This window comes from Dipodomys merriami, unplaced genomic scaffold (assembly GCF_024711535.1).
Source record: "Dipodomys merriami isolate MVZ:Mamm:240054 unplaced genomic scaffold, mDipMer1.0.p SCAF_50, whole genome shotgun sequence".
In the NCBI taxonomy this organism is placed as follows: Eukaryota; Metazoa; Chordata; class Mammalia; order Rodentia; family Heteromyidae; genus Dipodomys; species Dipodomys merriami.
Genome location: NW_027206069.1, coordinates 7,791,706 through 7,818,723, shown reverse-complemented (window position 1 = coordinate 7,818,723; position 27,018 = coordinate 7,791,706). Strand labels below are relative to the sequence as shown.

Here is a 27,018-nt window from a genome sequence, read left to right as displayed (position 1 = left end):
AGAAGGCAGCATTGGGTGGGCACAGCCATCTCTGCGGGAGTGGCTGTGGGGAGGGAGTGGGTGTGGGGAGCACTCCCACAGGGACTTGGGACGTGGTAGATCCTGGGCCTAATGCTGGTGTCTGAGCCATAGGACCCCAGAATTCCCAGACCAAATGCAGTTCTAGGGTTCAGATGGATTCAGGGCCATGGACTGAGGTCCCTACCAGGGTCCTGTGCCAGTCCTGCCTGCCCAGCCCAGGGACTCGTGAATGTGAAGGACAGTGAGGGACACTGGGACCTGGAGTCCACACATGCTCCTGGGTGCTAAGGACGTCACAGAGACCACATGGAGACAGATGCGAAGGTTACGCTGAATGGGCCAGCTTGGCCTGTGTTTAATGCCATCAAGGAAGGGACCTGCCCAGAGAAGTCACTGCTGTGTGGGGTTCACCACTTTGCCCACAAAGAGGGGAATCTCAGTCTCGATATCAATGAATAGGGCAAGGAATGGGCGGTTAAATACCACCTCAGGGGGAAGAGACATGGGAATGGCTTCCAAAACGGTGGCCCCTGCAGCCTCGGTTCCTTTCTCGTCCAGGGTCAGCACAGCCTTGTGCACAGCCTAAGGAGAGATGTGGACATGGGTTCTGACCTGTGTCTCACACCTCGCACACCACCCAGTCCAGACCCACGCTGCAGACAGCTCCAGGGACGGCCTCCCTAGAGCGTCTCAGCAGGAAAGTCCTGCTGCCCACCCACCCTCACCACTGGCCACACAGGCCTCTGTCTGTCCAACCCTAGCTTCACCTGGCTGCTTCCTTCGTCTCTCCCACCCAGAGCTCAGAGTGGAGACGCCCTGCACTCCATGTCTCCTGCACATGGCTCCCCCTCATTGAATGCTGGGAGCTCGTTGGACAGGTCTGAAGGTGACCTTCACAGGACCCTGTTCCCACCGTGTGCAGACGTGCTGCACTCATGTTTTTCAGTATTTTCTCTTTCGTGAACAAAAGGCTTTGGGAGGAACTGATGTTCCTAATTTAGATTTGGTAGTGAAACAGCCCTTCTAGATGGTGCCTGTGGAAAACTCTAGAACATTCTCTGAGGTCAGTAATTCTAAACTGAGTGGAGAAATGAGCCCCAAGGACTCCTGGGTTCTGGGTGAAGTAGAGAGTGAGGGTCTGAGAGACACCTCTGAGCAGTTTCCCAGCACATAAGCCAAATGGGAGGCCGCCTTCCCCACTGTCTCCTGCACCCGCCCTCTCACGAGCCCTCAGAGCTCAGCCTGGACCTTAGTGGTGATGTGGCCCCTTCCTCAGCCCCATGCCCCAGCTATGAAGCCCAAGATCCACTTAACACCCAGAAGCCACCTGGGAAAATGCCCTCATTGGGTGACCTCACCTTGGAGACCTTCAGTGGGGCATCCTCGGTGACCTTGGAAAGGTCAGCATTGTTGCTGAAGACCGTGGTGATGCCCAGTGCTCTCAGGACTGGCTCCAGGTCGTAGGTTCCAGAGATGGACAGTTTGGGGAAGTATATATCTGCAGAGCTGCCATGAGGGAAAGATCACAAATAACGATTTCAGCATCTTTCCCAATGTGCCAGAAATGCCATGGGAGGCTGGCTTCTTTTCTGGCTTTTCCATCCACCTTGCCCATGCTCCACCCACAGCAGGATAGACGCTCCTTAGTGTGTTACACTCTTGTTTCTTCTATGCCCAGTGACAGTGGAGTTTAATATCAGTGGATTCCCCATGTCCTGGAAGAGGCTGAATTGCCTCTTCCAGACGCTCTGCAGGCAGATGCAGAGTGAGCTCCTGGACTCAGAGACATCCTGTCCTGTGTGGTTGGTCATCTGACCTCTGCAAGGGACACACCTGGACTTCATCTGTGCACAAGCAGCAGAGTGCTGTCCACCTCTCTTCAAGGAGAGAAAATGTCCCCTGATGCTGAAGGCTGGGCCTCTGTTAGTGTCTGGCCCTCAGGCTCTGCAACTGGTTCTGGCCTTGGCCTGACCTTGTGGTCTGTGCACAGCCTGGTTCTGGGTCTTAAGAGGAGTCAGCTGGAGTGGAGTGGTGACCCCTCTGCTCACGGTCGGCCTTGCCTTGTGTCTGCTGTGTTTCTGTGTCTCACAGCGTTCACCACTCTTCTGTGTAGCAGGCCCTGCTCACTGCTGATGCCCCAGTGTGTCCTGACCCGAGGGCCAGGCTCTAGGGTGATGGACACCTAGAAGTGGATAAACCACTGGTCTGGGGTCAGAGCCATGGAGCTTCCTGCCTGAGTGTCCATCACTGTCTCATGCTGGCCTTCACTGTTCTGGACCTTAAATTCAAACCTTCCCATGGCCATCCTGGACCCTCCACCTTAATCCACTGTCCACTGTGCCAGAGTTCGACCCATCACAGGCCTTGGTGCTGTGGCCTGTTCTGCTGTGCTGTCCCTGCACTGGACACTGGGGATGGGGAAGGTCTGTCCTCTGGGGAGGACGTCCCCAAACAGTGTGCGGGCTCCCCACTCTGAGCACTGTCTCTTCCCAAGCCCCTGCTGCTTCTCCCTGAACTGAGCACACTCTGTGTCTTTCAGGCCAAGGTCACACAGTTGGCTAGGGCTAAGAGCTGCTCCCCCACCTCCCGCCCTCCTGTCCTGTCCTGATGGTCAGCCGTGACATGGCTCAGAGGTTTGGGCTCTTGGGCTAGTCCCCGCCTGAGGTGTCACCTTATGTCAGTATTGCACAGGAACTGTTTAATGATGCATGTGGTAAGTGTGGCCTCCAGGTGTGGCATCTTGCCCTGGTCTGGCAGGAAGAAGATGGCGGTGGCATTGCCCTGGTAGTCCATCAGTAGGACCCAGCTGGACAGCTCGCTGTAGTAATGGACTCGGAACATGCCCAGCCGGTGCATCATGGGCACCTTCACCACGGTGTCCTCATCCACATGGAAGTCCCCCTCGCTGGTTTGCTCTGGGTTGAAAGGTTTGTCCCACTTGCCTGGATTGGAGGGGGACACAGGTGATTGGGCTTAGGTTTAGGGAGGCCAGGGGATCCAGGAGACTCTGGTGTCTGTGGTGAGACTTGGAGCTCAGCTGTGTCAAGCACAGGAGATCTGTCTGGGCTCAGCTGTCCTGGCCACCCCGGGGACTCAGTGATGAGAGGAGATAGGGAATTTCTGTGTCACATGGGAGGCCGCCCTCCTGACTGATCAGGGGACACCTGCATTTGCATATATGATTATTAAGAGGAGCATCACAAAGAGAGTTTGGATTATCAGTCATATTTTGGCACCTGCTCACTGAGGCTCCTCTCCTCTGTGAATCTGCCTCCCAATTAACCCTTTGGGGCACTGACTGGTATGTGTCCATGGGAACCAGCTGGGCTGGCTGTGCAGCCTTACCTTTAAAGAGAATGTAATTCACCAGGGCGAGCACGGTGTCTTTGTCCAGGTCTTTCACCAGATCCACAATTTTCCCCTGTGTGCCCTTCTCTACGTATTTGTTGATCTGCTTCTTGGCTTCTTCGGGGTCAGTGAAGTCAACGGTGAAGGCCTCTGACTGGTACAGGTTCTTGACATCCATCGAAAATGGCCCCAGGAGTTTCAGGCTCTCATGGATAAACAAGCCACTGCCTGTGGTCAGCTTGAGCTCGTTGCTGGGCTTGTTGAGGGTGTGGAGGAGGCTCTGGAAGCCTGCGTGGATGTCTGCCTCTGGCATCTCTGTGATGTTGAAGCCCAGGCCCTCCAGGATCTCTGAGTGGGTGGGACCCTTGGTGCCCAGGGAGAGCATGGCAAAGGCGGCGGCAATGTTCACAGGAGAGAAGAAGATATTGGTGGTATTGGATTGCTTAGCCAGTTCCCGGTAAAGGCTGAAGGCGAAGTCAGCCAGATTTGGGGTGATCCTGTGAAAGGCTGGGTGTTTCAGCTCCTGCTGGGAAGCAGCAGTCTCCTGAACATTTTCAGCCAAGTGGCCGGGAAATAAGCAGCACAGGCTGGCCAGCAACAGGAAGCCCCAGGAGAAAGAGGACGGCATTGTCCTGCAGGACAGAGAAAGGGACACAGCCCCAAGGCAGGGCCACAATCATCCCATCGGTTCCTCACCATGCATGAGCATCAAAGCCCTGTGCTGTGTTTTTGCCACCGAACAAAAATGAGTCAAGCTATAGATGAGGTACAATAGTGCCTGCTGCCCAGCCCTGTTCCTTTGTCACACTGAAGCTCTCTGCTTGTCTCAGCCCCTGTCCTGTGCTTACATAGGAGGAAGCAGAGCCAGGACCAGTCCTGGAAACTCCTTGGTCCTCCTTCTGCCTGCACAGCAGACTGGCTAGGACTTAGCTAGGTCTTCACAGGAGCCCTGCCATGGATGGTCTCAGGAGCTGGCATGGGGTGAACACCCACCAGCAGGGGCAGTCAGGTGAAGGAAGTGTATCTCAAGATTGGGATGACGCATGAAGGAGTGGCATGGTCTTTGGCTGAGCCTTTGAGAGCAAACTCTGCCTTGGGAAGGTCACAGTCAAGGTCACACCTAGGAGCACAGTCAGTTTTTTCCCACAAACTCCCTCTGCTTCAAACATCCTGAACCCAGTGCACCCACATTTATATGACCTGTGCGCTCTCTCTGTCTCTCTGTCTCTCCTCCCTCCTCCACACACACACACTGTTTTGTATTGGTACTGGTGCTTAAACTCAAGGCCTGGATGCTATCACTTAGTTTTTGTTTTTGTTTTTTGTTGCTTTGGTTTTTGCTCTTACCACTTGAACCATAGCTCCACTTCTAGAATTTTTTGGTGGTTAACTGGAGATAAAAGTGTCTGGGATTTTCCTGCCTGGAATAGCTTTAAGTCGGGATCCTCAGGGTCCCAGTTTAGAGGCGTGAGCCACCTCTGCCTGGCTATAACCTGCTCTCTTTCCAGATGGACAAACAGAGGGAAGAGTGCCTGTAGCCTACCATTTACTATTTTCACACAACTAAAATTCCCATCTTGGTCCTAATACTAAATACTACACATGGTCCTGGCACAGAGCTGCTTTCTTCCCAGAACTCTGCTGTTGTTTTTTGCTGGCCTTCAAGTCTCTAAATAACCCCCAAAGAGCTGAACCACATATTGCATAATACATCTTGACATTTTGGCATTTCTCTTAAACTAGCCAGTGGAGATGGTGATAAATTTAGTTCTGTGTTTTTCCACCTCTTTTAGATTTCTGTCTGCACTGTGGCACAGCTCTCTGGAAAGTTCCTCCCTTCACAGGCCTAGTGACCATGGGGAGGTCAAATACCCCAGATGGGGAAAAGACCCCTTGAGTTACCCTGGCTTCAAACCTGGACCAGACCACTGCTCTGAGCTAGCACTGTCCTTGGTCATCCCTGTCCTTAGCTATGTGATTCAGAGCTCAGAGAGGCCTAAATCATACAGGTCCTTATGAACAAAGTTGGGTTATCTCAGTTTCCTGAGCAGAATCTTTAAAGAACTGAGCTGTGGAGCCCCTGCTGGAGCTTCTGGGCTGGGGGAGGAGGAGAAAGGGTGACTGCACCTCCACCCACCTAACCACGTCCTGTCCCATCCTCTCTGCTGCCCTCTATTCTCAGTGAAGGGTCTGTGACCCAGAGAGGGTCAGGTCTGGTCACATCTACCCAGAGGGCCAGAGACAAAGCAGGACAAAGCTTTGTCTGTCCTGCCCTTGACCACAGACCAGGCGGCAGGATTGAGCCCTGCTGCTGAAACCAGGCCACAGCGAGATCATTTGCATCCAGGCACTGAACAAGCGCTGGTGTGGGCCCGCCCTGCCTCTCACTGCTGGCCCCTGGGCAGAGCCTCCCTGAGCCTCTGACTCCACTGTGGGAGGAGAACCTCTGAAGGAAGAGCAGCAGCACAAACAAGACCCTGACCAGGCGGGCACAGACACGTGCGGAGGCCTCTACCCCTGGCGTGAACGCTCACCCGAGACCCAGCCAATTGCTTCCTGGATACCTACACCGTTCCCCTTGGCATAAACCAGCTCCTGCTGAGCAGTGGACCACCCCTGAGCCCGAAACATTCCCCACACAAGAACATTTCCTGTCTGCCTCCTGACCCCAGGCGAAGCTCATGTGGAGCACCAGCGCTGCCACCACCCCGAGTGCCCTGTGTGCCTCCATCCAGTCCTCCCTCAGCGCTCACCCCGGGACATCCAAGCTCTCATCATACAGTCTTCTAGGAGGAAACACTGAGGCCAAGCAGGTTTAGTAACTCACGACAGAGCCAAGTGGCGTAGAGCTAGGACTTTATCCTAGAAATTAAATTCTAGAACCTAGCACTCCACCTTCTCTGTACGCTAAGGTGGAGTCAGAAGACGTGGACAGCAAGGCTTGGGGGTGACCTGGTTGCAGGAAGAATGACAGGGCCGCTGTGGTAAACATGACAGGCCAGGCACCTGGGAGCCATGGAGGCCTGCAGGCAGAGGCCCCATGGGGGTCTTCCTCATGAGATAGGGATGAGCCTGGGCCCCTGGCGTCCCCTCTGGCCTTACCCTATCTGTACACAGAGCAACCCCCGCCCTCCCACCTCCCTGCATCCCAGAAGTGGTGTCAGTAGCAAGAGGCACCTTTAAACCCAGGCACTGCTGTGGCCCAGTCTTGGCTTCCCTGGCCTGGGGACAGGGCATCTCCTGCCAAGCCTATGCCTCACCAGGAGACTGCCCAGGAACTGGGAGGTCTGGGAAGAGGGCAGGACCACAGGGCCTGCGTTACCATGACCACCTCGCCTGGCTGCAGCCAGCCCTATCCCATCTGCCTCCCTGGGGCCCAGGTCTGCTGCCTGCTGGGACCCGGGGGCCCATTGAGCTCTCCCCGAGGGCGGGCATACTTACGGCTCACTGTGCCAGGGGTGTCAGAGACAGATGCTGAGGAACACAGCCCTGTCCTCAGCTGTATTTAAGCAGGGGATGGAGAGGGGTCTGGGGAGGCTGCTAGTGAATATTAACCCAGGTCACCCCAAGTAGCAGAAGAGCAAACAGACTTATGGACTAAGTCCATTGGCTAAGTGCTGAGCCTCGTGCCCGCCCACACTGCTGTCATCCCATGGACAGTGCCTGGCCCTGGGCCCCACAGCCATGGGGAGTTGTGACACCCTGGCCAATGTCCATATCTTCCTGGGCCCAAGGTGGAGTGGGTGGCACTAGTTAGATGGCCTCCGGGAAATGATATGGCTTTGCCTGTGTGACCCGTTCCCCCTGTGTTTTTGGCTGAGGTCCCATATTCACAATGTGCTGGTCAGGACATACACAGAACTTGAGTACAGGGCCCCCTGTGTGGGGGAGGGGCTTTGATTGGGTCGGTCCAGGCGCTGTCCACGCTGCCATCCAGCAGCTCTGAGCAGGATGAGGTGCCATGTCCCCTGTCCTGGCCTGTTTCTGCCTCTGGGAAGCCCAGTGAGATGCATTGGCCACCTGACTGTTTCCTGGGATGGAGACCTCATCCAGGGCAGGGCTGGTGGCTTTGCAGTCCAAGGTCAGAGCCAGTGGGACTTCACTGATGGTGGACTTTTGTAAACCCTGGATGGGGGCCTGACTCTCCTGTGTAGACCCGGGCTGGCCCATGGCCAGGGCAGCTATGCAGGTGTGGGGTGGACCCTGGAGCATTTCACACTCCTCTCTCTCACCAGCATGGCAATCCCTCCATGGTGAGCTCTGCCAGGGGGATCATGGGGCTGTCCAGTTCCATGGTGGGGACCTACTCATTGTGGGAGAGACTTCGGGTATTTCTGAGACCTCTCTGTGCCTCCGTGTCCCCATCTGTAAAACGGGGACCATGACAGTAGGTACCTTGGTGGTCTGTGGGAGGCCTGGATGCAGAGTTCAAGGCCGCCCAGAGCCTGGTGCCCAGGGCGCTCAGGCAGTCCTTTGTGATGGCGCCTGGTGGTGGGTGGGGTTGAGGTGCTTCCTCTAGGCACACTCTGTGTGGGTGTCCCCAGTGACTCTGTGGGAGACTCTGCACCCCACTCCCCTTGCAGGAAAAGGGACACTGGCCTCAGCGATTCTCCTTGCTCTCTCTCCCATGAGGCCCCCATCACTGGCTTCTAGTCTTTGTCAAGGCTCTGTCCCTGCGTGCACTCAGGCTTGGGAAGCCAGGCTGAGGCTGGGCTGCAGGCTGGCCCCTACTCTCTGCTCCTCACCCCCCCTCTCATCTTGGGCCTCCAGTTTCCCATCTTATAATGGCCTCTCTGGAAGCCCGGCTGCGCCTCCCATCTGTGCTAGGTGGGCAGCCACAGGTGCCCTGTGTGTCCTGTTTTCCCACACTCAGCACCTGCAGGTAGGTGAGTGGCCTAGAGGTGCTGGAAGATCCCCTACCTGGAATTCCTGGTGTCTCTGTCGAAGCTGCCTGTAGCCCAGACCTCTCCTCAGAGCTGGGCAGGTCAGATCAGCACTCCCAGGGCTGCAGTGAGGGCCACGCACCACCCAAGCTCCCAGCTTCCTCTTCTGCCAGCATGGCCCAGGGACGTGGTCCAGGAAAGGCCAGGAGCTGAGAGAGGAAGGGACCTCCCTCTGCAGGTGCACAGGAAACCAGCTCTTCCTGGCCCTGGCAGGCCTCTGGGCCACCTTCAGGACCTGCCGTGTCTGAGCTGTGTGACCCGGAAAGATGGCTGCCCACACTGACTTCTAAGAGGAACTGTTCCCCAACCTCCGTTAGAGGAACAATGGCACTTGCTCAGATCTCTAGAATAACAGGCTTTGCCTTCTGGCACAGAACCCCGCCCAGCACCTTGGCAAGGTTTCCTGGCCAGCTGCAGAGAGAAGAAGCCTGCCTTGCCCTGCAGTGCCCAGCAGCAGCCCCTGCATCTGGCAAGGGGCTGTGTGCTGTGTGTGCCAGGGGGGCCCTGGCTGAGTGCAGAGAGGGTCACAGGTTGGCGCTGAGGCATTGGGAGGTAGAAGGACACAGAGTCGAGGCAGCTGGGAGTTGGGAAGGGTGAGGAACTGGCTTGATCTGTGTAGTCAAGGGCTGCATGCTCAGCCCTCACTCTCCCCTGGCTCATCGAGGGCTCTGATGATCTGGGGAAATGAGCAAGGATGCAAGATGTGATGGGTCTCACAGATGATGGGGCCCATACTATAGGGGTTGACCCACAAAACAGGCCTCACTGGGGACATCTTGCCACTACTTTCTGACATCATCTACTTTGTCTTCTGAGCTGATTTCCCACAGTGAACGCATCCTGGGGACATCCCATAGGCTAGTGACCCCCCTTAGCCTAGAGACAGGAGCCATGTGGTGTGAGGTCACAGTGCTGAGCACGAACTGTGACGTGGCAACAGGAAGGACAGATGGATGCGCTAGGTGCTCAAGGGAGGCTGTCCCAGGAGACCACAATCTACCTGATAAACACGCAAACAGAGCAAAGCTGTCTTCAGTGGCTGAGGCTCTTTGGTTCAAGTCCCATTCCACTACCTTTTTGTGAGCTCTTAGTCAAGACACCTAAACTCTGTTACAGAGTTGTCCTCTCTATGAATAGGGCCATAAGGGCCACTCCTCCTGTGGGATGGGGAGGTGACAAGGTGGCATGGATTCAGGCAGCCTCTGGCCCATCATGGCTGACAATCTTGCTAACTACCCGTGGTCTTGGTGGGTGATGGACCTGGGAAGTCTTCCTGATGGGGCTCAGCACAGTGAAGTCTGTGTTTGGCCCCAGCTAGAGGAGCAGCATTCTCCTCAGATCAAGGTTCTACTTCTCCAAAATGGCGCCCGTTCCCCTTTCAGAGGACTCCTGCCCATTTCACTCCCTGAGGATGTGGGCTGGGTGTGCTTCGTATCTTCCTGAGCTCCAGTGATGTACTAGGGCCATGTGGCACCCTTGAGCACGAAGACACACATTCAGAGAAGATCTTCCTTCCCCTCTCTGAGGCTCCGCTTCCCCATCTGTAAGGCAGCAAGCAATGGGCTTCTTTCTCACACTGCTATGAGGCAGATGGAGAAAAGGTCTGGGGGAAGTTTCACACAGAGTCTCTGACGTTGGCACGGTGGCCACCCTGTGCCCCTTCTCCAGCCTGCTGCTTCAGCCTCTGTCTTCTGGGAGAGGAACTGTGTGGCACCATCTTCTTCCCTCCTACTTGGCTCTTGCCAATCCCCCCTTTGCAACATCCTGGTTGTGGGTGACCTGTGGGGTGGTTTCCTGTGTGGGGACAGTTCCAGCATGTTCTGGAACAATATGCCTACTCATCGCTGCATCATGTCACCACACATGCTTCCCCAGCTAGAGCAAAGAAGGGGAGTCTGTGGGCTGTGGCCAGCAACAGGGTGAACAGAGGCAGGGAAGATGAAGCTCAGCTCCGCCCCTTCCACATGGAGGTAGGGAACCTCTTCTTGGCATGGTCCTTCCTTGCACCTTGCTTTATCTCTGCTCTTTTCATATTCTGAGCAGGAAGGACATCGTGAATCTGGCAAAGGTTAAGAGTCAACCTGTCCCATTTCACTCTACCCAGGATGAACGTTCTGGACAGTTTGTCACTTTGCCCTGTTGAGTGGGCTCTTTCCACCTGCGGAGGTTCCTGTTGCCTTTTTCCCCTCCATCAATGGCACTGACACTGCCTACCCCACCCCCATCCTCTCCCATCCCAGGACATGGGGTGCTGAGCTCCTATTGGGAAGAAAAACATCAGGGGGTGGCCAGGACCTCAGGGAAGCGCAGGCAGGGCTGGCTGGGCGAGCAGGACTCCCCTGGCCCCAGCGCTGAGGGCAGGCAGCAGGCCTCTGGGCCTTGTTGTCCATAGCTCAGCCCTGGGGAGGTGGGTCACACCACAGAGCTGTGCTTCCCGGAACTTGCCCAGCTCAGAGGCTGGCAGGAGGTGGATCCATTGGCCCTGTAGACTTTTCTTGTTTACCAGAGCATTTCTGTTTGCTTGTCTTCTCTGAGTCCTCCACTGCTGTCATTTCCAACACACACTCCAACACTGGCGTCACCTCTTCGATCCTCACAGACTTGTCCAAATCACGTACTGCCTGCTAGGTTCTAAAGGATGTAGTTGGATCCACTAACCCAGCACAGTACACCCAGGTACAAATTGGCCAAGAGGGTTTGTGGCATACCACAAACACCAACAAGCTTTGGAGAAAACAGAGTTTCATGAGGGTGGGGGAGGGGCAGGACAATAGGGTACAGAGCACGTAGGAGAATGGGAGTTGGAAGTAGGCTGAGCTCCACAAGATGAATCAGGACCCAGGCCTTTATGGAAAAAGAGCCTTCTTTGGGGCAGGGAAAACAGATACAGCTGCAGTGATTGGAGCCCAACACACAGCACTGGAGTCAAGCTTATGGTTGTCCAGGCTTTCTCAAACCTTTCAAGGTATAAGATTGTGCAGAAGGAAGCTTCAATTCCAGACATGATCCCTTATTCTTTCTTAGCCTTTCTACATCCATTTTGATTTTGATGTTAGTGACACTGAGGCCTAGCAAGTTAGCATGATGCTGATCGTATCCTCCTCCCTTCTCACCTCCCTCCCTTCCTCCATGTTTGATGTATCACAGCTATTTGCACACACCACCTCTGTTAACGTGACAGTGACAGCCGATGTCCTTGCACACTTGGCACCTGCTCTACTTGACTCTGAGCATGTAACACACTGTCATTGTTCTCCTTACATGGCACCTCTGAATTTCATACTTTAGTGATTAGACAAGTCAAAGAAGGATCTTAGGGGGCCAAGCAATGAGCACTAGGCCACCACAAAGCTGATAAAGGATGGAGAGACATTCTTTTTAGTGTGAAAATACTCTACAGAGGGATTGCAATTGCATGGGCAAGATAATGAGTACATTTCTTATCAAGAATTGTTGCCTCCTCCTTTGTTTCCCCTTCCCATCCCTTCCCATCCTCCCCCCCCCCAAAGCTGTAAAGTTCGTTTTTGAAATAACAACTTGTACGTCTCATTGTTGCAATGGGTCCACCCGTATCTCTATTTAAACGATTTGTTTTTTCCCCTTCCCATCCACAAATTATAGTGACATCAAATACAGTGAAAGCAAGTGTTATACCATGGGGGAGGGATATACAAAGCAACAAAGAAATACTCTTATAAATGTGTTAGAAACAATTGCATGAAAAAAAAAACATTTGAATACATATCTTAGGGTTCATTTCCCTAACATCAACTTATCTGACCTTTTCTACTTGACTCAGACATATACTAGTTATTGCAAATAAGAGAAACCATGGGACCTATGTTTCTTTGGGTTTGGCTTATTTCACTTAATATAATTTTTTCCAAGTCTTCCCATTGCCTAACAAATGAGGCAATGTCATTCTTTCTGATGGAGGCATAGAATTCCATTGTGTATATATACCACAATTTCTTGATCCATTCATCTACTGAGGGGCATCTGGGTTGGTTCCATATCTTAGCTATGGTAAATAATGCTGCAATAAACAGTCGTGCTGGTAGATTTAGTGTGATCTTGTTTGTGAACATTTGGGTAAATGCCCAAAAGTGGGATTGCTGGGTCATAGGAGAGCTCTATGTGGAGTCTTTTGAGGAACTTCCATACTGCTTTCCAAAGTGGTTGAACAAGTTTACACTCCCACCAACAATGCAGTAAGTTTCCCTTCTGTCCACATTCCCTCCAGCATCTGTTGTTATTAGAGTTCTTGGTTATAGTCATTCTAACTGGGGTGAGGTGGTATCTCAATGTTGTTTTGATTTGCATTTCTTTTATGGCTAGGGAGGTTGAGCATTTCTTCATGTGTCTATTGGCCATCCTTCTTTCCTCTTCAGAGAAGTTTCTCTTTAAGTCTTTAGCCCACTTATTTATTGGGCAGTTGTTTCTTTGAAGATTTGTTGTTGGGGGGTTTAATTTTTTGAGTTCCAGGTATATTTTAGATATGAGACCCTTGTCTGTTGTATTTCTAGTGAAGATCTTCTCCCAATCCGTGGGCTTTCTATTCATATTGCTAGCTATGTCCTTTGCCATGCAGAAGCTCTGCAATTTCATGCAATCCCATTTGCCCAACCTTTCTTTGATTTGTTGTGTTTCTGGGTCTCTATTAAGAAAATTTCGGCCTGTGCCAAGGAGACCTAGGGTTTCTCCTATTCCATACTGTAATGTTTTCAGAGTGTCTGCTTTGACTCTGAGGTCTTTGATCCATTTGGAGTTAATTCTGGTGCAGGGTGATATATAAGGATCTAGCTTTAGTTTTCTACAAGTAGTTAACCAATTTTGCCAGCACCATTTACTGAAGAGGCTGTCTTTCTTCCATTCTATTTTTTTTAGCTCCCTTATCGAAGATTAGATGGCTTTGGGTCTGTAGGCTCATTTCTGGGTTTTCAATTCTATTCCATTGGTCCTGAGGTCTGTTCTTATGCCAGTACCAAGCTGTTTTGATTACTATGGCTTTGTAGTAGAGTTTGAAATTTGGTATTGATATTCAATGGAGGGAAATTCTAACCAGGCTTTGTGACATTGGGGGATCAGGTGGAGTAGCATATGACCCCAAAGCTTGGCTACATTCCTAGACTGCAGGTAACTACAGGGCTTATGGTGAGACCAAAACTCAGTAAAAAGATTAAAAAGAAAGAAGGAAGGAAGGAAAGAAAGAAAGAGGGGCTGGGGAGGTGGCTCAGTGGTAGAGGGCTTGCCTTGCATGTCTGAGGCCCTGGGTTCGATTCCTCAGCACCACATAAGCAAAAAGAAAAAAAGCCAGAAGTGGCGCTGTGGCTCAAGTGGTAGAGTGCTCGCCTTGAGCTGAAGAGCTGAGGGACAGCGCCCAGGCCCAGAGTTCAGGCCCCACGACTGGACCCCCCCCCCAAAAAAAAAGAAAGAGAGAAAGACAGAAAGAAAGAGAGAGAAAGAAAGAGAGAGAACGAAAGAAAGAAAGAAAGAAGGAAGGAAAGAAGGAAGGAAGGAAGGAAAGACAATACAAGAAAGAAAACAAACTCAGTTGCTTTGTTTGTGAGCTGGAAGAGAAGACTGGAGCGAGGAGGGCAGGCAGGTCGGTAGCTTCCACCACACCTAGTACTGCCCTTCCCCTTTTCCCACTGAGGAAAGGGAAGCAGGTCCTGGTGAGGAAACAGAGGGAAAGCTGAGCTGTGATGACCAGAAGCCCCCATTGCATTGTACCTGCTCCTCCTCCCAATCTCTGGTGGTCCCTTAGGGCTCCCCTTGGCCAGGACCTGGCCTCTCACCTAGACCTCCTTGCCCCACCTATTCCCAGAAAAGCAACCTGAATTCTGATTGCTTCCTGGCACCCTCTTGGCCAATCTGTGTACACAGCTCCGTAAAGAGGACTTGGCACATCTCCTGGGTGGCTGAGTGCCAGAGGGGGCATAGAAGATCAGCCCCCAGGAAGACCTTGTGCCTCTCCACACCGCCCCTGCCACATTTCTACATGCCAGGGTCTCTTTACTTCCTTTACTTCATATTGCTTGATCTTAACTTAGGTACACATATGGTAGAAGTCCAAATCCTAAAAGTGTTGTCCAATGCGTTTCTACACTGGTGTACATTAGTGTACCCGCACGCTGAGCAAGACCGGGAACAATCCTCTGTCCAAGGCCCTATGTCCATAACCTGAGGCTACTCTGCAAACAGTGGCTGTGTCACCCAACTTGTTTGTTGGGTGGCTAGCATGTGCTTTTTTTGTCTGGCTACTTCATCCTGCATGGTGTTATTGTGGCTCACGTAACAATCGTATGCCTCAGAATTCTCTCTGCTTTTGCTGAGGCCTGATCTATGGGGGGGATCCCACATCCAGTTCTTTATTGATGGGCAGCTGGGTTGGGTCTCATTTAGACTGTTCTGACTGAAGCTTCCAAGAGTATTTGTGCATTTTAGTGTGCAAGTCTTTGCATACATGAATGCACTTTTTTTCTCTTGGGTGAAATGCTAGTTATAGGGTGAAGTATGCTTCTTTGGAAAAGGGGTGGCTCTCTCTTCTGGGCCTTTCCTCTCCTGCTTTCCTGACTACAGTGGAGACAAAGTCAGACAGATGTTGGACACCTCCTGGATCTGCCATACTGAGACCCTGGGACCAGAAGTGGGTCTTTTTCCTGTGGACTGGAGGTGGGGATCCCGACCCCCTATTCCTGGGGCCGTGGTGAGGATTGAGCAAGTTTCTAATTATGAAACACTAACTTGACAAATATCACATCCCGTTCCTTTTGCCTTTCAAACTTATTTTAAAGATATACAGGTAGTAATTAAATCATAGTGAAATGGCTGGGCAAGAATAAACAGAATTCTCCAGAAATCAGTGACTTCCATTTTCCTGGTTGAACATCCTTGCAGGGCCTAGCATTCAGCCATTGTAGTTTACACTGAAATTCTTTATCTGTCCAAGCCTGGTTTGCTTGCTGCTTCACACCAGTTCCAGAGAGCATTCTCTAATAGCCTGTTTATGTAAAGTCTCAGAGTGGGGTTTTCAAGAACCCAAATTACAGCTAAAAGCTCCTGAATAGTTCAGCGCTGCCATTCTTTTATGTGTAAAAGAAAGGTGCTGATTGCAAATGTGTTAAAGGTTATGGTATGGTTCCATGGGTTGGTATGTGCAAAGTGTGTGCTAAGTTAGCACACTTAGGAGACAGGTATTCAGACAAAACAAAGATATTCATATCCCCATTTTGCCATAGGGCAACTGAGGCTTAGTTTAAATAATTCACTTAAGTCACTCAGAAAGTTGTAGAGATTGGATTTAACATCTAGACAACAGACAGACAGATAGATTTCTGCTGTTTCTAACTGATAGGCCTAGTGACACAAATTAACATTAGAATGAAGAGTTGGAGGACAATGGGAGGGCATAGAGGGGCTTGTCTTGGGCTGATGAGTATGTGACAGTCAGTTTTCCAGAGATAATGGCAAAACGGTCCCCATGCACACCCGACCTGTGGTAATAGCTTCTGTGGCACTCAGACTAATGAACTATAAAGATCACAGTTAGAGCTATGTCCCAAATCATTGCTCAGCTCTGCAAGTCACAAGGCAGACACTGAAAAGTTGAAGCAATATGCTTCCCAGAATTCTTAGTGGTTCTGAGTTATTTCCAACTACTTCTCATATTATTAGAAGTGGAGGAAAAGCCATTGGAATTCTCATTCTTCTTATAATTTTCATGACCCACAGGCAGAGTTTTTTTTTTAACCTTTCTCTTTTTTAAATTCCAGGATATTGGAAGCAATCATTTCCTCTATGAAGGACCCTCCTGAGCCCCCTCTATGGAGAATATTGGAACATAATATATGAGATGAAGTGGATAGAATGCCCTGCTGTGGGACTGGCAACCCTCGGAAACAGTGCAGAGCTCAGTGGTAGAGATATCTTAGCATGCATGGAGTCCTGGGCTTGATTCACACAGAAGTCTCTGCCTGGTCTCTCAGGGACCCTGATGATTGCCAAACTGTCCCTAAGGTGGCTGTACCAGTTTGCACCCCACTGGAAATGGTGGCTTCACTCATCCTCGCCTGTGTTTGCTGTTACCAGTGTTCTGATGTCCATTCTTGTATCTGTTACTCTTTCTGTTTATGTGGTGCTGAGGAATCAAACCCAAGCTTGGTGCATGCTAGGCAAGCACTCTACCACTAAGCCACATTCCCAGCCCCTATTGTTACTATCTGTTGTAATTTAAACATTAACAGGAGCAGATTTTGTAGGGTGGATTGGGAAGCTGCCCTCCTTAACACGGCCCTGTCCTTAAAGCACACCCACCATGACTGAACCAGCCTGAGGAACTTTTAGCTCCTGGACCCACCATGAAGCCACTAAGTTGGTGCTGAACCAGAAAACTGGTTTCTTCTCTCTGCTTCCAGGTTGTGGGACAATGGGTGAATTACCTTCACCAAGATCCACACCTCATTTTTTTGTGTGTGGGCTGTCTTAGGGCTCGAACTCAGGGCCTGGGCACTGTCTCTGTGTGTTTTTGTTCAAGGTGAGTGCTCTACTTCTTAAGCCACAAATCCACTTCCCATTTTTTGGTGGCTTTCCTGTCTGGGCTGGCTTTAAACCATGGTCCTCAGATCCCAGCCACCTGAGTAGCTAGGGTTACAGGTGTGAGCCATCAGCATTCACCTCATATGTAATTCTATCATTCCCAGTTCCGGAGCCCTTTAGGCCTACAGGGTCCCTTGACCTGAGTAGGTACCCCAACACTTGTTCCTTCAGACCTTGGGGAGAACAGTGAGGGTGGACCTGCCAGGACATGGCACTCGGGAACGGCAATGTGTCATGTGATCTCAGCACAGCCTTCTTGAGGCAAACCCACGATTGCCTCTGTTACCTTTTGCTGCATCACGCCTTCCTTCCACATTAGTGGTTCCAAACAAGAGACAACCAGCTGTGCAGTTCTGGGCCAGGCCTCGCTGGGCCCGTCCTACCTCTGTGATCAGCTGGGGCCTCACCCACAGTGTGGCAAGAGGTTGCATGCCCACCTGGACACTGGGACAACTGAGCCACGTTTCTAATTCCCCACGAAGCTCCTTAGGATTTGTTCATGTCGTAGACACAAGGATCTAGCTCACAACTTCTTTCTGAATACTCCTCCCTCTACCATGATGCTGGCTGGCCTATTCTTCAGCATCATGTAACTTTCTTCCTTCTAATCCACGAAAAGAAAAGTATGCCTCCCTGGGCTCCAAATAGAGTAAGTAAAACCACAGAATAACCCTGATAGTTTAAATATTAAGTAAATGGCAACATGTTTGTATACTTCTAGTATAAAATAAAATCGCATGTGTGTGTGTGTGTGTGTGTGTGTGTGTGTGTGTGTGTGTGTCCTAGGACTTGAACTCAGGGACTGGGAGCTGATTCTGAGCTTCTTTGGCTCAAAGCTAGCACTCTACCACTTCATCCACAGCTTTTTCTGAGTAGTTTATTGGAAATAAGAGTCTCACAGACCTTTATGCCTGGGCTGGCTTTGAACTGTGATCCTTGGATCTCAGCCTCCTGAGTAGTAGCTAGGGTTACAGATGCTTTGTCTTATATCTGACTATTTTAAGCCTTTTTAAAACTCAGTCTACAAGGAGAGGGATAGGTCAATGCCACTCTGTACCCAGCAGAGGGCGCCTGACTCTGGGGAAGGCCGACATCTTTTCCTCTCAAGGCTTCTCTCCAGGTAAAAGGTGTGTGGTAAAAGGTAGGTGAGGGTTCCTGTTATCTGGATTTGAATGGCTGTGAGGAGCATGCCTCGTCTTAGATATGAGGCTGGGAAGGCAGATGGCAGAATCTGAGTTTCAATGTTGTTTCGTTAATAACTCTGTAACGGGCATGTGGAAGCCAAGGCACTTCCCAGCCCAGGCCACCCTGGTGTTATTTCATTATTTGTAGACAGTCACACTACTGGCCCACAGCTGTGCTAGCAACACAGATTTGGGAACTTTACAGACTCAGAGGGTTAAAATGTCAGTGCAAGTCTCTGCCCCATCTCTGGGTGAAGTGCAGTTGGCTAATTGCTTCCTGACATTAGTAGGTCTGTCTGTCTAGATCCCTGGGGAGAGCTTTCTTTCTCACCTGGACCACAGCTCCTGCAGTGTGGGTGTGGGGTAACCATAATCTCTTTCTGTTTTCTCCCACATCTCCCTCTCCTTACCTCCCCTCATCTCCCACCTGCCACTGGCTTTTGTGTGGGGTCACATCTTGGTGTTAAGACCCAATGTTTGCATTTGGACTTTAGAGCAATAGGATTCTTGGGTCCCTGGTTTATGTCAAGGTGCCATGCCACCTCCCGCGGAGTCTGCGTGAGAGACACGTTAGACAAAGAGCTTCAAGGAAGCATGCCTGCAGGCTTCCCATACACTTGGCTGCACCTTTATAGCCTCTACCTTTATTCTTATTATATTCTTTTTGGCTGTACATTCGATGCCTTTATTCTCGATATGGCTATTTTTCTATTGATCCGCAAACAGAGCATGTTGTATCTTTCCAGTCCAATAGAGACGGCTTCTCTAAGTAATAAAGACTAGGACCAAAGATTAAATGTGGGCAATCCCCCAATCAATCTATCATCTGATGTGACGCTGCCTCCAAAAACTCCTACAACTTTCACAAGCGGTTTTGCGGCTCACGCATAGTAAATATAGAGACTTAAAATTTCCAGATATGTCACAACAGACAAAATCAATGAATTAAACTAAGTTAGAAAGAGTTATCCCAGTAGTTCAGAGAGTTATAAAAAAAAAGGGGACCTCTGATTATAAAAAAAAGAAAGATTTCCCCATCAGTTATGATTAAGTTTAGTCCAACTTACGTTATAGGGAATAGATGGTGGTTTCACACAAAATGTAAAGTTAGTAACATCACATTTCCTGAACCACCGACGAACCATTTCCTTATACAGGAGCTTATAAAGATAAAAATAGTTGGATAAATGTAAAAGAAAAAAAAGAGTATTTTGAAACTCATTAGATTTTGTACAAAGATTAGGTAGATCTAGATTATTATGGTGTTTATTATTTAAACAACAATAAGATAGTTTAAAACAACAATTAGAAATTTATGTGTATAAATATTGGGATTAAAATAATAGGAAATGAAGAATGCCTGACTTAACCTAAAAGTGGTTTTTAGGATGGTTTCAAAGGGACTTGAAAATATATGAAAAAATAAAAAGAGTACAATATAAGTACAGCCCTGTCTTAGGTTTAATGATTAAACATAAAAAGGCTGAATAGATGACGCATTCTATTAAACAATATGCTAGACTTGTTTCGCTCCACTTAGCTCAAACAATTGGTGGCATAGTCATCAATTTTCATGTAATTCATCAATGCTTTGCCTTTTTAAAAAATTGATTACGTGCTTAAATAAACAAAAAAATTTATATCACAGTCACACACTGTATAAAAATGTTAATTCTCCTCAATAAAAATACACTCAGATGCAACTCATTTGAGTCTGTGTCTGTTTGTCACTTCGCCAACTCCTTGCCCAGCTATCCCGAGATCCCTGTCCCGTTGGTCCCAGTGCTCCGACCGAGCTGGTCTGTCGCATCAAGGACCCCTACTCAAGTGAACAGGGTTTCGTGAAGGATCTTGGTTCAAAGTCACAGCCAACACTCACCAACCTTGGTCATCCATGTTCTTTTAGCACACAGTTCTTATGTGTACTACCATTGGAGAACTGCTGGAGAGATTGGGGTCTGAACTGGAGTATGGCATGTCTGCTTCCAGATTCCTGTTCTATTAGAATCTGAACAACATCCTGGTTTTGAACACTCAGTGAATAAAATCTCCTCTTCTCCACACTCAAAGATCCAGCATACAGCTAGCAACCCTTTGCTCCCGGGGTCATTTTCACAGGGGAGATTTCAGGTGCGTGTCAGGTGTCAGATGCGTGCATATGCGACATGACTAAGTTGGCACCCGTGCCCCGACTCATTACAGATGCATGTGTGGGGGTGCTGAACTTCTGTTTTCTGAAGGGGGCTCCATCTTCACAGAACACAGCCCCAAATGCACCCACCAACCACATTCTGTCCTACGTTTATCATCCTTCTGGCCTCACACTTCCCTTGGTTTTAGAGTGACTCAGCTCTGATGCTCTGATGCTCTTTTCTCATTTGCCTTAGCTGCCCCAGGAGTGCACTAGTCTGACCCAGCACAGTGATCTAGTTCTCAACGTCTTGGTGATGACACCATAGAAGAGTGCATTTGCTCATTTGTCCTCAGGTCCCCGGTGTCTTTACAGTGTCCCTTACTCAAAGGACACTCAGCAGATATCTGCAAGAGGACTGGGACATGAGTGTTTCCTCGTCTCAGCTAGTGCCAGGGGTGAGGTGGTGCTGGGGCGAATGGCGAGAAGCGGCTCTGGGGAGCGCCCTCCTCCTCAGCGCAGATCCTCAGTGCTCACAGACCCAATGCCAGCTTTATTAGAATCGGAACATGATGCTCTGGCCTGCAAGGGTCCTGCCACACAGGTGGGGGCTGGCTTTTCTGTTCAGTTGGGTAGAAAAGACACCCCTGGCCCTCATCACAGTCACCCTGCAGCCGGGTTGACCACTTTCCCCAGAAAGAGTAGACTCTGGGTGGTCACCTCCCAAAGGAGCAGCAAGAAAGGCCTGCTGAAGTGGGCATGTGGTGTCCAGGTCACATTCAGAGGCGAGGGCTGGGAGAGGAGGCCGGAGGCAGCCCCTGCCTCCATTCCTTTCTCATTCATGTCAATCACCACCTTGTGGGACACAGAGAAGAGGAGACAGAGAGGGCTGCTATGAAGCCAGGGTTTCCATGGCAAAGGCTACATCTGCAGTACACTGGGGAGATGGAGTAGGACCACATCTGGGCTCACAGTCCTGCCTGCCTAGGGAGCAACCCCAGCCCTTACCTCATTCTCCCTTCTGCCTCTCCGTTTCTCTTCCTTCCCTACCCCAGTGGGTTTGCCACTGAGTCCTCTCAGGCTGCAAAGTCAGCAGCACCTGCAGGAGCACTGCCCATGTCCTGGTGTGTCTTTGCATTGCAATGAGCTGCATTTAATCTCACTGTGCCTCAGTGTTGTTGTCTTCAAAATGACTGGTTATAAATGAGCTTGGTGAAATGAGCAGTGCTTCTAAATGAGCCTGGTGAAATCAGGCCTTGGGCTGGCCTCCAGGGCAGGAGCTGTTTGTTTTTTTGTTTGTTTGTTTTTAACTGCACTTGAATACAACTATCTGGGAATGAAGTATTCTGAGGCTTTGAAAGAGTTTGAAAGGTGGAGCCTGGACATTCCCTTTTATTTCTAAAAGGCTCTATGGAAAGACAACTATAGCAGTTAAAGTTCTTTAAAAAGCTGACCTATTTTTTCCTTGTTGTTCACCCCCTTCGCCTATACACACACAGAGCAGGCAAGTATGCTCTTACAACCACACCTATACATTCACAGACAAGGACACAGACACACACACACACACACACACACACACACACACACACACACACACACACACACACACACAATGGCCTTGGTTGGCCACTCCACCCTCAGTTGTTTGTTCCCAGATAGAAGACAGAATGAAGTCCCTAGCAAACAGTCAAATGGCAATGAACAATTCTATCCTGAAATAAGAACAATAACCCAACCTTTGCTGCCTTCCTTCCTGTAAAAGACTGAATAATAATTCAATTATTCCCATCCCCTGATTCTCTTCTTGTTAGAGGCTTATCAGTCCTCAGCCATTTCCATGGCCGATGTGCCCCCATTGGTAATTGTCTGGCAAGTGGGACTTGAGTTAGCTGGTAGTATGACAGTGGCCATGATAGAGGCCATAGGGGAGAAGAGGTGAGAGCCTCAGTAGCTGAGTGTCACCAGTTGGATCACAAGGACAGAGCTGAGTGAAGGCTCTGCCCACCTCCCTGGGCTATGCTTAACAGATGTGGAGTCCAGGCCAGGACTGAGATGACAAGGGGAGGAGAAGGGATGGGGTCCTCTCCCTTCAGGGGCAGAAGAGACAGCCGCTGATGCCAGGGCTGGACAGGAGCATGGATACCAAGGATGGGCTGGAGGCTCCGGGAACAGAGAGAGTAGGATTGGGTGGGCACAGCCATCTCTATGGAAGTGGCTGTGGAGAGGGAGTGGGTGTGGGGAGCACTCCCACAGGGACTTGGGACGTGGTGGATCCTGGGCCTAATGCTGGTGTCTGAGCCATAGGACCCCAGAATTCCCAGATTAAATGCAGTTATAAGGCTCAGATGGATTCAGGGCCATGGACTGAGGTCTCTGACATGGTCCTGTGCCAGTCCTGCCTGCCCAGCCCAGGGACTCGTGAATGTGAAGGACAGTGAAGGACTGGGGACCTGGAATCCACACAAGCTCTCAGGTGCAAAGGACGACACAGAGACCACATCGTGATAGATGCAAAGGTTATGCTGAATGAGGCCTGGACCAGCTTGGCCTGTGTTTAATGCCATCAAGGAAGGGTCCTGCTTAGAGAGGTCACGGCCCTGGGGCGTATGAATATTTGCCCAGGAAGAGAGGAATCTTAGTCTTTTTATCATAGATTGTAATGAAGAATGGCAGGGAATTATTCACCTCAGGGGGAAGAGACAAGGGAATGGCTTCTGAGAAGGTGGCCGCTGTGGCCTCGATTCCTTTCTCGTCCACGGTCAGCACAGCCTTGTGCACAGCCTGCAGGAGAGATGTGCAGATGGGTTCTGACCTGTGCTCTCATGCTCTGCACACCACCCAGCCCAGACCCACGCTGCAGACAGCTCCAGGGACGGCCTCCCTAGAGCGTCTCAGCAGGAAAGTCCTGCTGCCCACCCACCCTCACCACTGGTCACACAGGCCTCTGTCTGTCCAACCCTAGCTTCACCTGGCTGCTCCCTTCATCTCTCCCACCCAGAGCTCAGAGTGGAGACGCCCTGCACTCCATGTCTCCTGCACATGGCTCCCCCTCATTGAATGCTGGGAGCTCGTTGGACAGGTCTGAAGGTGACCTTCACAGGACCCTGTTCCCACCTTGTGCAGACGTGCTGCACTCATGTCTTTCGGTATTTTCTCTTTCATGAACAAAAAAAAAGGCTTTGTGAGGAGCTGATGTTTCTAATTTAGATTTGGTAGTGAAACAGCCCTTCTAGATGGTGCCTGTGGAAAATTCTAGAACATTCTCTGAGGTCAGTAATTCTAAACTGAGTGGAGAAATGAGCCCCAAGGACTCCTGGGTTCTGGGTGAAGAAGAGCGTGAGGGTCTGAGAGACACCTCTGAGCAGTTTCCCAGCACATGAGCCAAATGGGAGGCCGCCTTCCCAACTGTCTCCTGCACCCGCCCTCTCACGAGCCCTCAGAGCTCAGCCTGGACCTTAGTGGTGATGTGGCCCCTTCCTCAGCCCTGTGCCCCAGCTATGAACCCCAAGATCCACTTAACACCCAGAAGCCACCTGGGAAAATGCCCTCATCGGGTGACCTCACCTTGGAGGGCTTCAGTGGGGCATCCTTGGTGACCTTGGAAAGGTCAGCACCGTTGCTGAAGACCGTCCTGATGCCCAGCACTCTCAGGACTGGCTCCAGGTCATAGGTTCCAGAGATGGACAGTTTGGGCAAACGCATTTCTTCAATTCTGCCATGAGGGCAAGATCACAAAGGAGGATTTCAGCATCTCTCCCAATGTGCCAGGAATGCCATGGGAGGCTGGCTTCTTTTCCAGCTTTTCTACCCACGGTGCCCATGTTCCACCCACAGCAGGATAGAAGCTCCTTAGTGTGTTACAATCTTGTTTCTTCTATGCCCAATGCCAGTGGAATCCTCATGTCCTAGAGTCAAGGCCATCCTGCCCTGTGTCCTCTGCCAGGGACGTTCCTGAACTTCATCTCCTGGGGACCTGTGCACAAACAGCGGAGTGCTGTCCACCTCTCATCTAGGAGAGAAAATGATCCCCGATGCTGAAGGCTTGGCCTCTGTTAGTTACTGGCCCTCAGACCCTACAACGGGTTCTGAGGCAGTGGTGACCCTTCTGCTCAAGGTTGGCCTTGCCTTGTGTCTGCTGTGCTTCTGTGTCTCACAGCGTTCACCACTCTTCCATGCAACAGGCCCTGCTGATGCACCAGTGTGTGCTGACCCGAGGGCCAGGCTCTAGGGTGATGGACACCTAGGAGTGGATAAACCACTGGTCTGGGGTCAGATCTGTGGAGCCTCCTGCCTGAGTGTCCAGCACTGTCTCATGCTGGCCTTCCATCTTCTGGGCCTTTGCAGCCAGACGTTCCCATGGCCATCCCGGACTCTCTGCCTTAGTCCACTGTCCACTGTGCCAGAGTTCAACCCATCACAGACCTTGGTGCTATGGCCTGTTCTGCTGTGCTGCCCCTGCACTGGACAGTGGGTCTGGGGAAGGTCTGTCCTCTGGGGAGGACGTCTCTGAACAGAGCACAGGCTTCCCACTCTTGTTTTTTTTTTTGTCAGTCATGTGGCCTGAACTCTGGGCCTGGGCACTATCCCTCAGCTCTTCAGCTCAAGGCAAGTGCTCTACCATTTGAGCCACAGTGCTACTCTGGCTTTTTCTGCTTATGTGGTGCTGAGAAATCGAACCCAAAGCCTTGTGCATGCAAGGCAAGCGCTCTACCACTGAGCCACCTTCCCAGCCCCGGGCTCCCCACTCTTGGCACTGTCTCTTCCCAGGTCCCTGCTGCTTCTGAACTGAGCACTGGCTTTGTCTTTCAGCACAAGGTCACACCCTTAGCTAGGGCCAAGGGCTGGCAATACCTCCCTTGTCCTGTCCTGAGAGTTCAACCATCCCTGACATGGCTAAGAGGTCTGTGCTCTTGTGGGCTGGGGGCTGGTCCCTGACTGAGGTGTCACCTTCCGATGGTGCTCCTCAGACACTTGTCAATTCTGTCCACAAGGAGCATGGCCATGAGTCGTTGCATGCTGTTTTCTGTCATCATGATGATGACGGTGGCAGTATCACCCAGGGAGTCCGTCAGCATCACCCAGGTGGACAGCGTGTCGCAATAATGCAGTTGCATTAAGCCCTCCAGGAACTGTGTCTTCAGTTTAACCTGGGGATTCGCCTTGACTCTGACTTCCGTCGCATTGAATTTCTCCCATTTGCCTGGATTGGATGGGAACACAGGTGGCTGGGCTTAGATTAAGGGAGGGCAGGAGATCCAGGAGACCCTGGTGTCTGTGTTGAGACTTGGAGCTCAGCTGCGTCAAGCACAGGAGACCTGGGCTTAGCCATCCTGACCACCCCAGGGACTGAGTTACTACAAGAGGAGACATGGAATTTCTATGTCACATGGGAGGCTGCCCTCCTGGCTGATCAGGGGACACCTGCATTTGCATATATGATGATTAAGAGGAGCATTACAAAGAGAGTTTGGATTACCAGTCATATTTTGGCACCTGCTCACTGGGGCTCCTCTCCTCTGTGAATCAGCCTCCCAACTAACCCTTTGGGGGCACTGACTGGTGTGTTTCCATGGGAACCAGCTGGGCTGGCTGTGCAGCCTTACCTTTAAAGAGAATGTAATTCGCCAGGGCAAGCACAGTGTCCTTGTCCAAGTCTTTCACCAGATCCACAATTTTCCCCTGTGTGCCCTTCTCCATGTATTGGTTGATCTGCTTCTTGGCTTCTTCAGGATCAGTGAAGTCAACGGTGAAGGCCTTTGACTGGTACAGGTTCTTGACATCTGTTGAAAACGGCTCCAGGAGCTTCAGGTTCTTGTTGATGAATAGGCTGCTGCCCGTGGTCAGCTTGAGCTGGTTGCTGGGCTTGTTGAGGGTGTGGAGGAGGCTCTGGAAGGAAGTCCGCATGGACGTCTGCCTCTGGCATCTCTGTGATGTTGAAGCCCAGGCCCCTCAGGATCTCAGAGTGGGTGGCATCCTTGGTGCCCAGGGAGAGCATGGCCAAGGCTGCGGCGATGTTCACAGGAGAGAAGAAGAAATCTGTTACGTTGGGTTGCGTGAATAGATTCCAGTACAGGCAGAAGGCAAACATGTCCAACTTCAAAGCAATCCTGTGAAAGGCTGGGTGTTCCTGGTCCTGCTGGGAAGCAGCAGTCTCCTGAACATCTTCAGTCAGGCAGCTGGGGAACAAGCAGCACAGGCTGGCCAGCAGCAGGAGAAAGAGGATGGCATTGTCCTGCAGGACAGAGAAAAGAACTCAGCCCCAAGGCAGGGCCACAATCACCCCATCAGCTCCTTGACACCATCCAAGAGCAACTCGGTGCATCAGACATTGGATGGAGCCTGCCTGGGTCTCATTATCACCACTGAACAAAGATGAGGCAAGCTATAGACAATGTGCAGTAGTGCTACCTGCCCCACTCTGTTTCCCTATCACACTGGAGTTCTCCATGCTTGTCACAGCCTTGTGGGGAACCTGGCACTGTCCTGTGCTTAAACAGGAGGAAGCTGATCCAGGACCAGTCCTGGAAACTCCCTGGTCTTCCTTCTGCCTCTGTGTCCAGGGGGCCAGCTGGGAGCACTCAGCCAGATCTTCACAAGAGGGCTGCTATGGTTGGTGTCAGGGGCTGGTATGGGTGAACACCCACCAGCAGGGGCAGTCAGGTGAAGGAAATGTGTCTCATAACTGGGATGAGGCATTCAGGAGTGGCATGGCCTGTGGCTGAGCCTTTGAGAGCAAACTCTGCCTTGGGAAGGTCACAGTCAAGGTCACAACCAGGAGCACAGTCAGCTT

The 27,018-nt window shown here is 51.0% G+C and overlaps 1 protein-coding gene and 1 pseudogene across 1 annotated transcript; both read right to left on the bottom strand.

Annotated features, from left to right (window-relative positions):
- Nucleotides 1-346: 346 nt before the first annotated feature.
- LOC138810483 (alpha-1-antiproteinase-like) lies at nucleotides 347-6,912 on the bottom strand. Its single transcript, XM_069997655.1, has 5 exons — nucleotides 6,811-6,912; nucleotides 3,367-4,001; nucleotides 2,693-2,963; nucleotides 1,380-1,527; nucleotides 347-603 (listed from the first exon to the last, which is right to left on the bottom strand). The coding sequence occupies exons 2-5, from the start codon at nucleotides 3,995-3,997 to the stop codon at nucleotides 412-414; spliced, it is 1,242 nt and encodes a 413-aa protein (XP_069853756.1). The 5' UTR covers nucleotides 3,998-4,001; nucleotides 6,811-6,912; the 3' UTR covers nucleotides 347-411.
- A 13,976-nt stretch (nucleotides 6,913-20,888) lies between these two features.
- LOC138810535 (alpha-1-antitrypsin-like) lies at nucleotides 20,889-26,676 on the bottom strand (annotated as a pseudogene).
- Nucleotides 26,677-27,018: the final 342 nt, after the last annotated feature.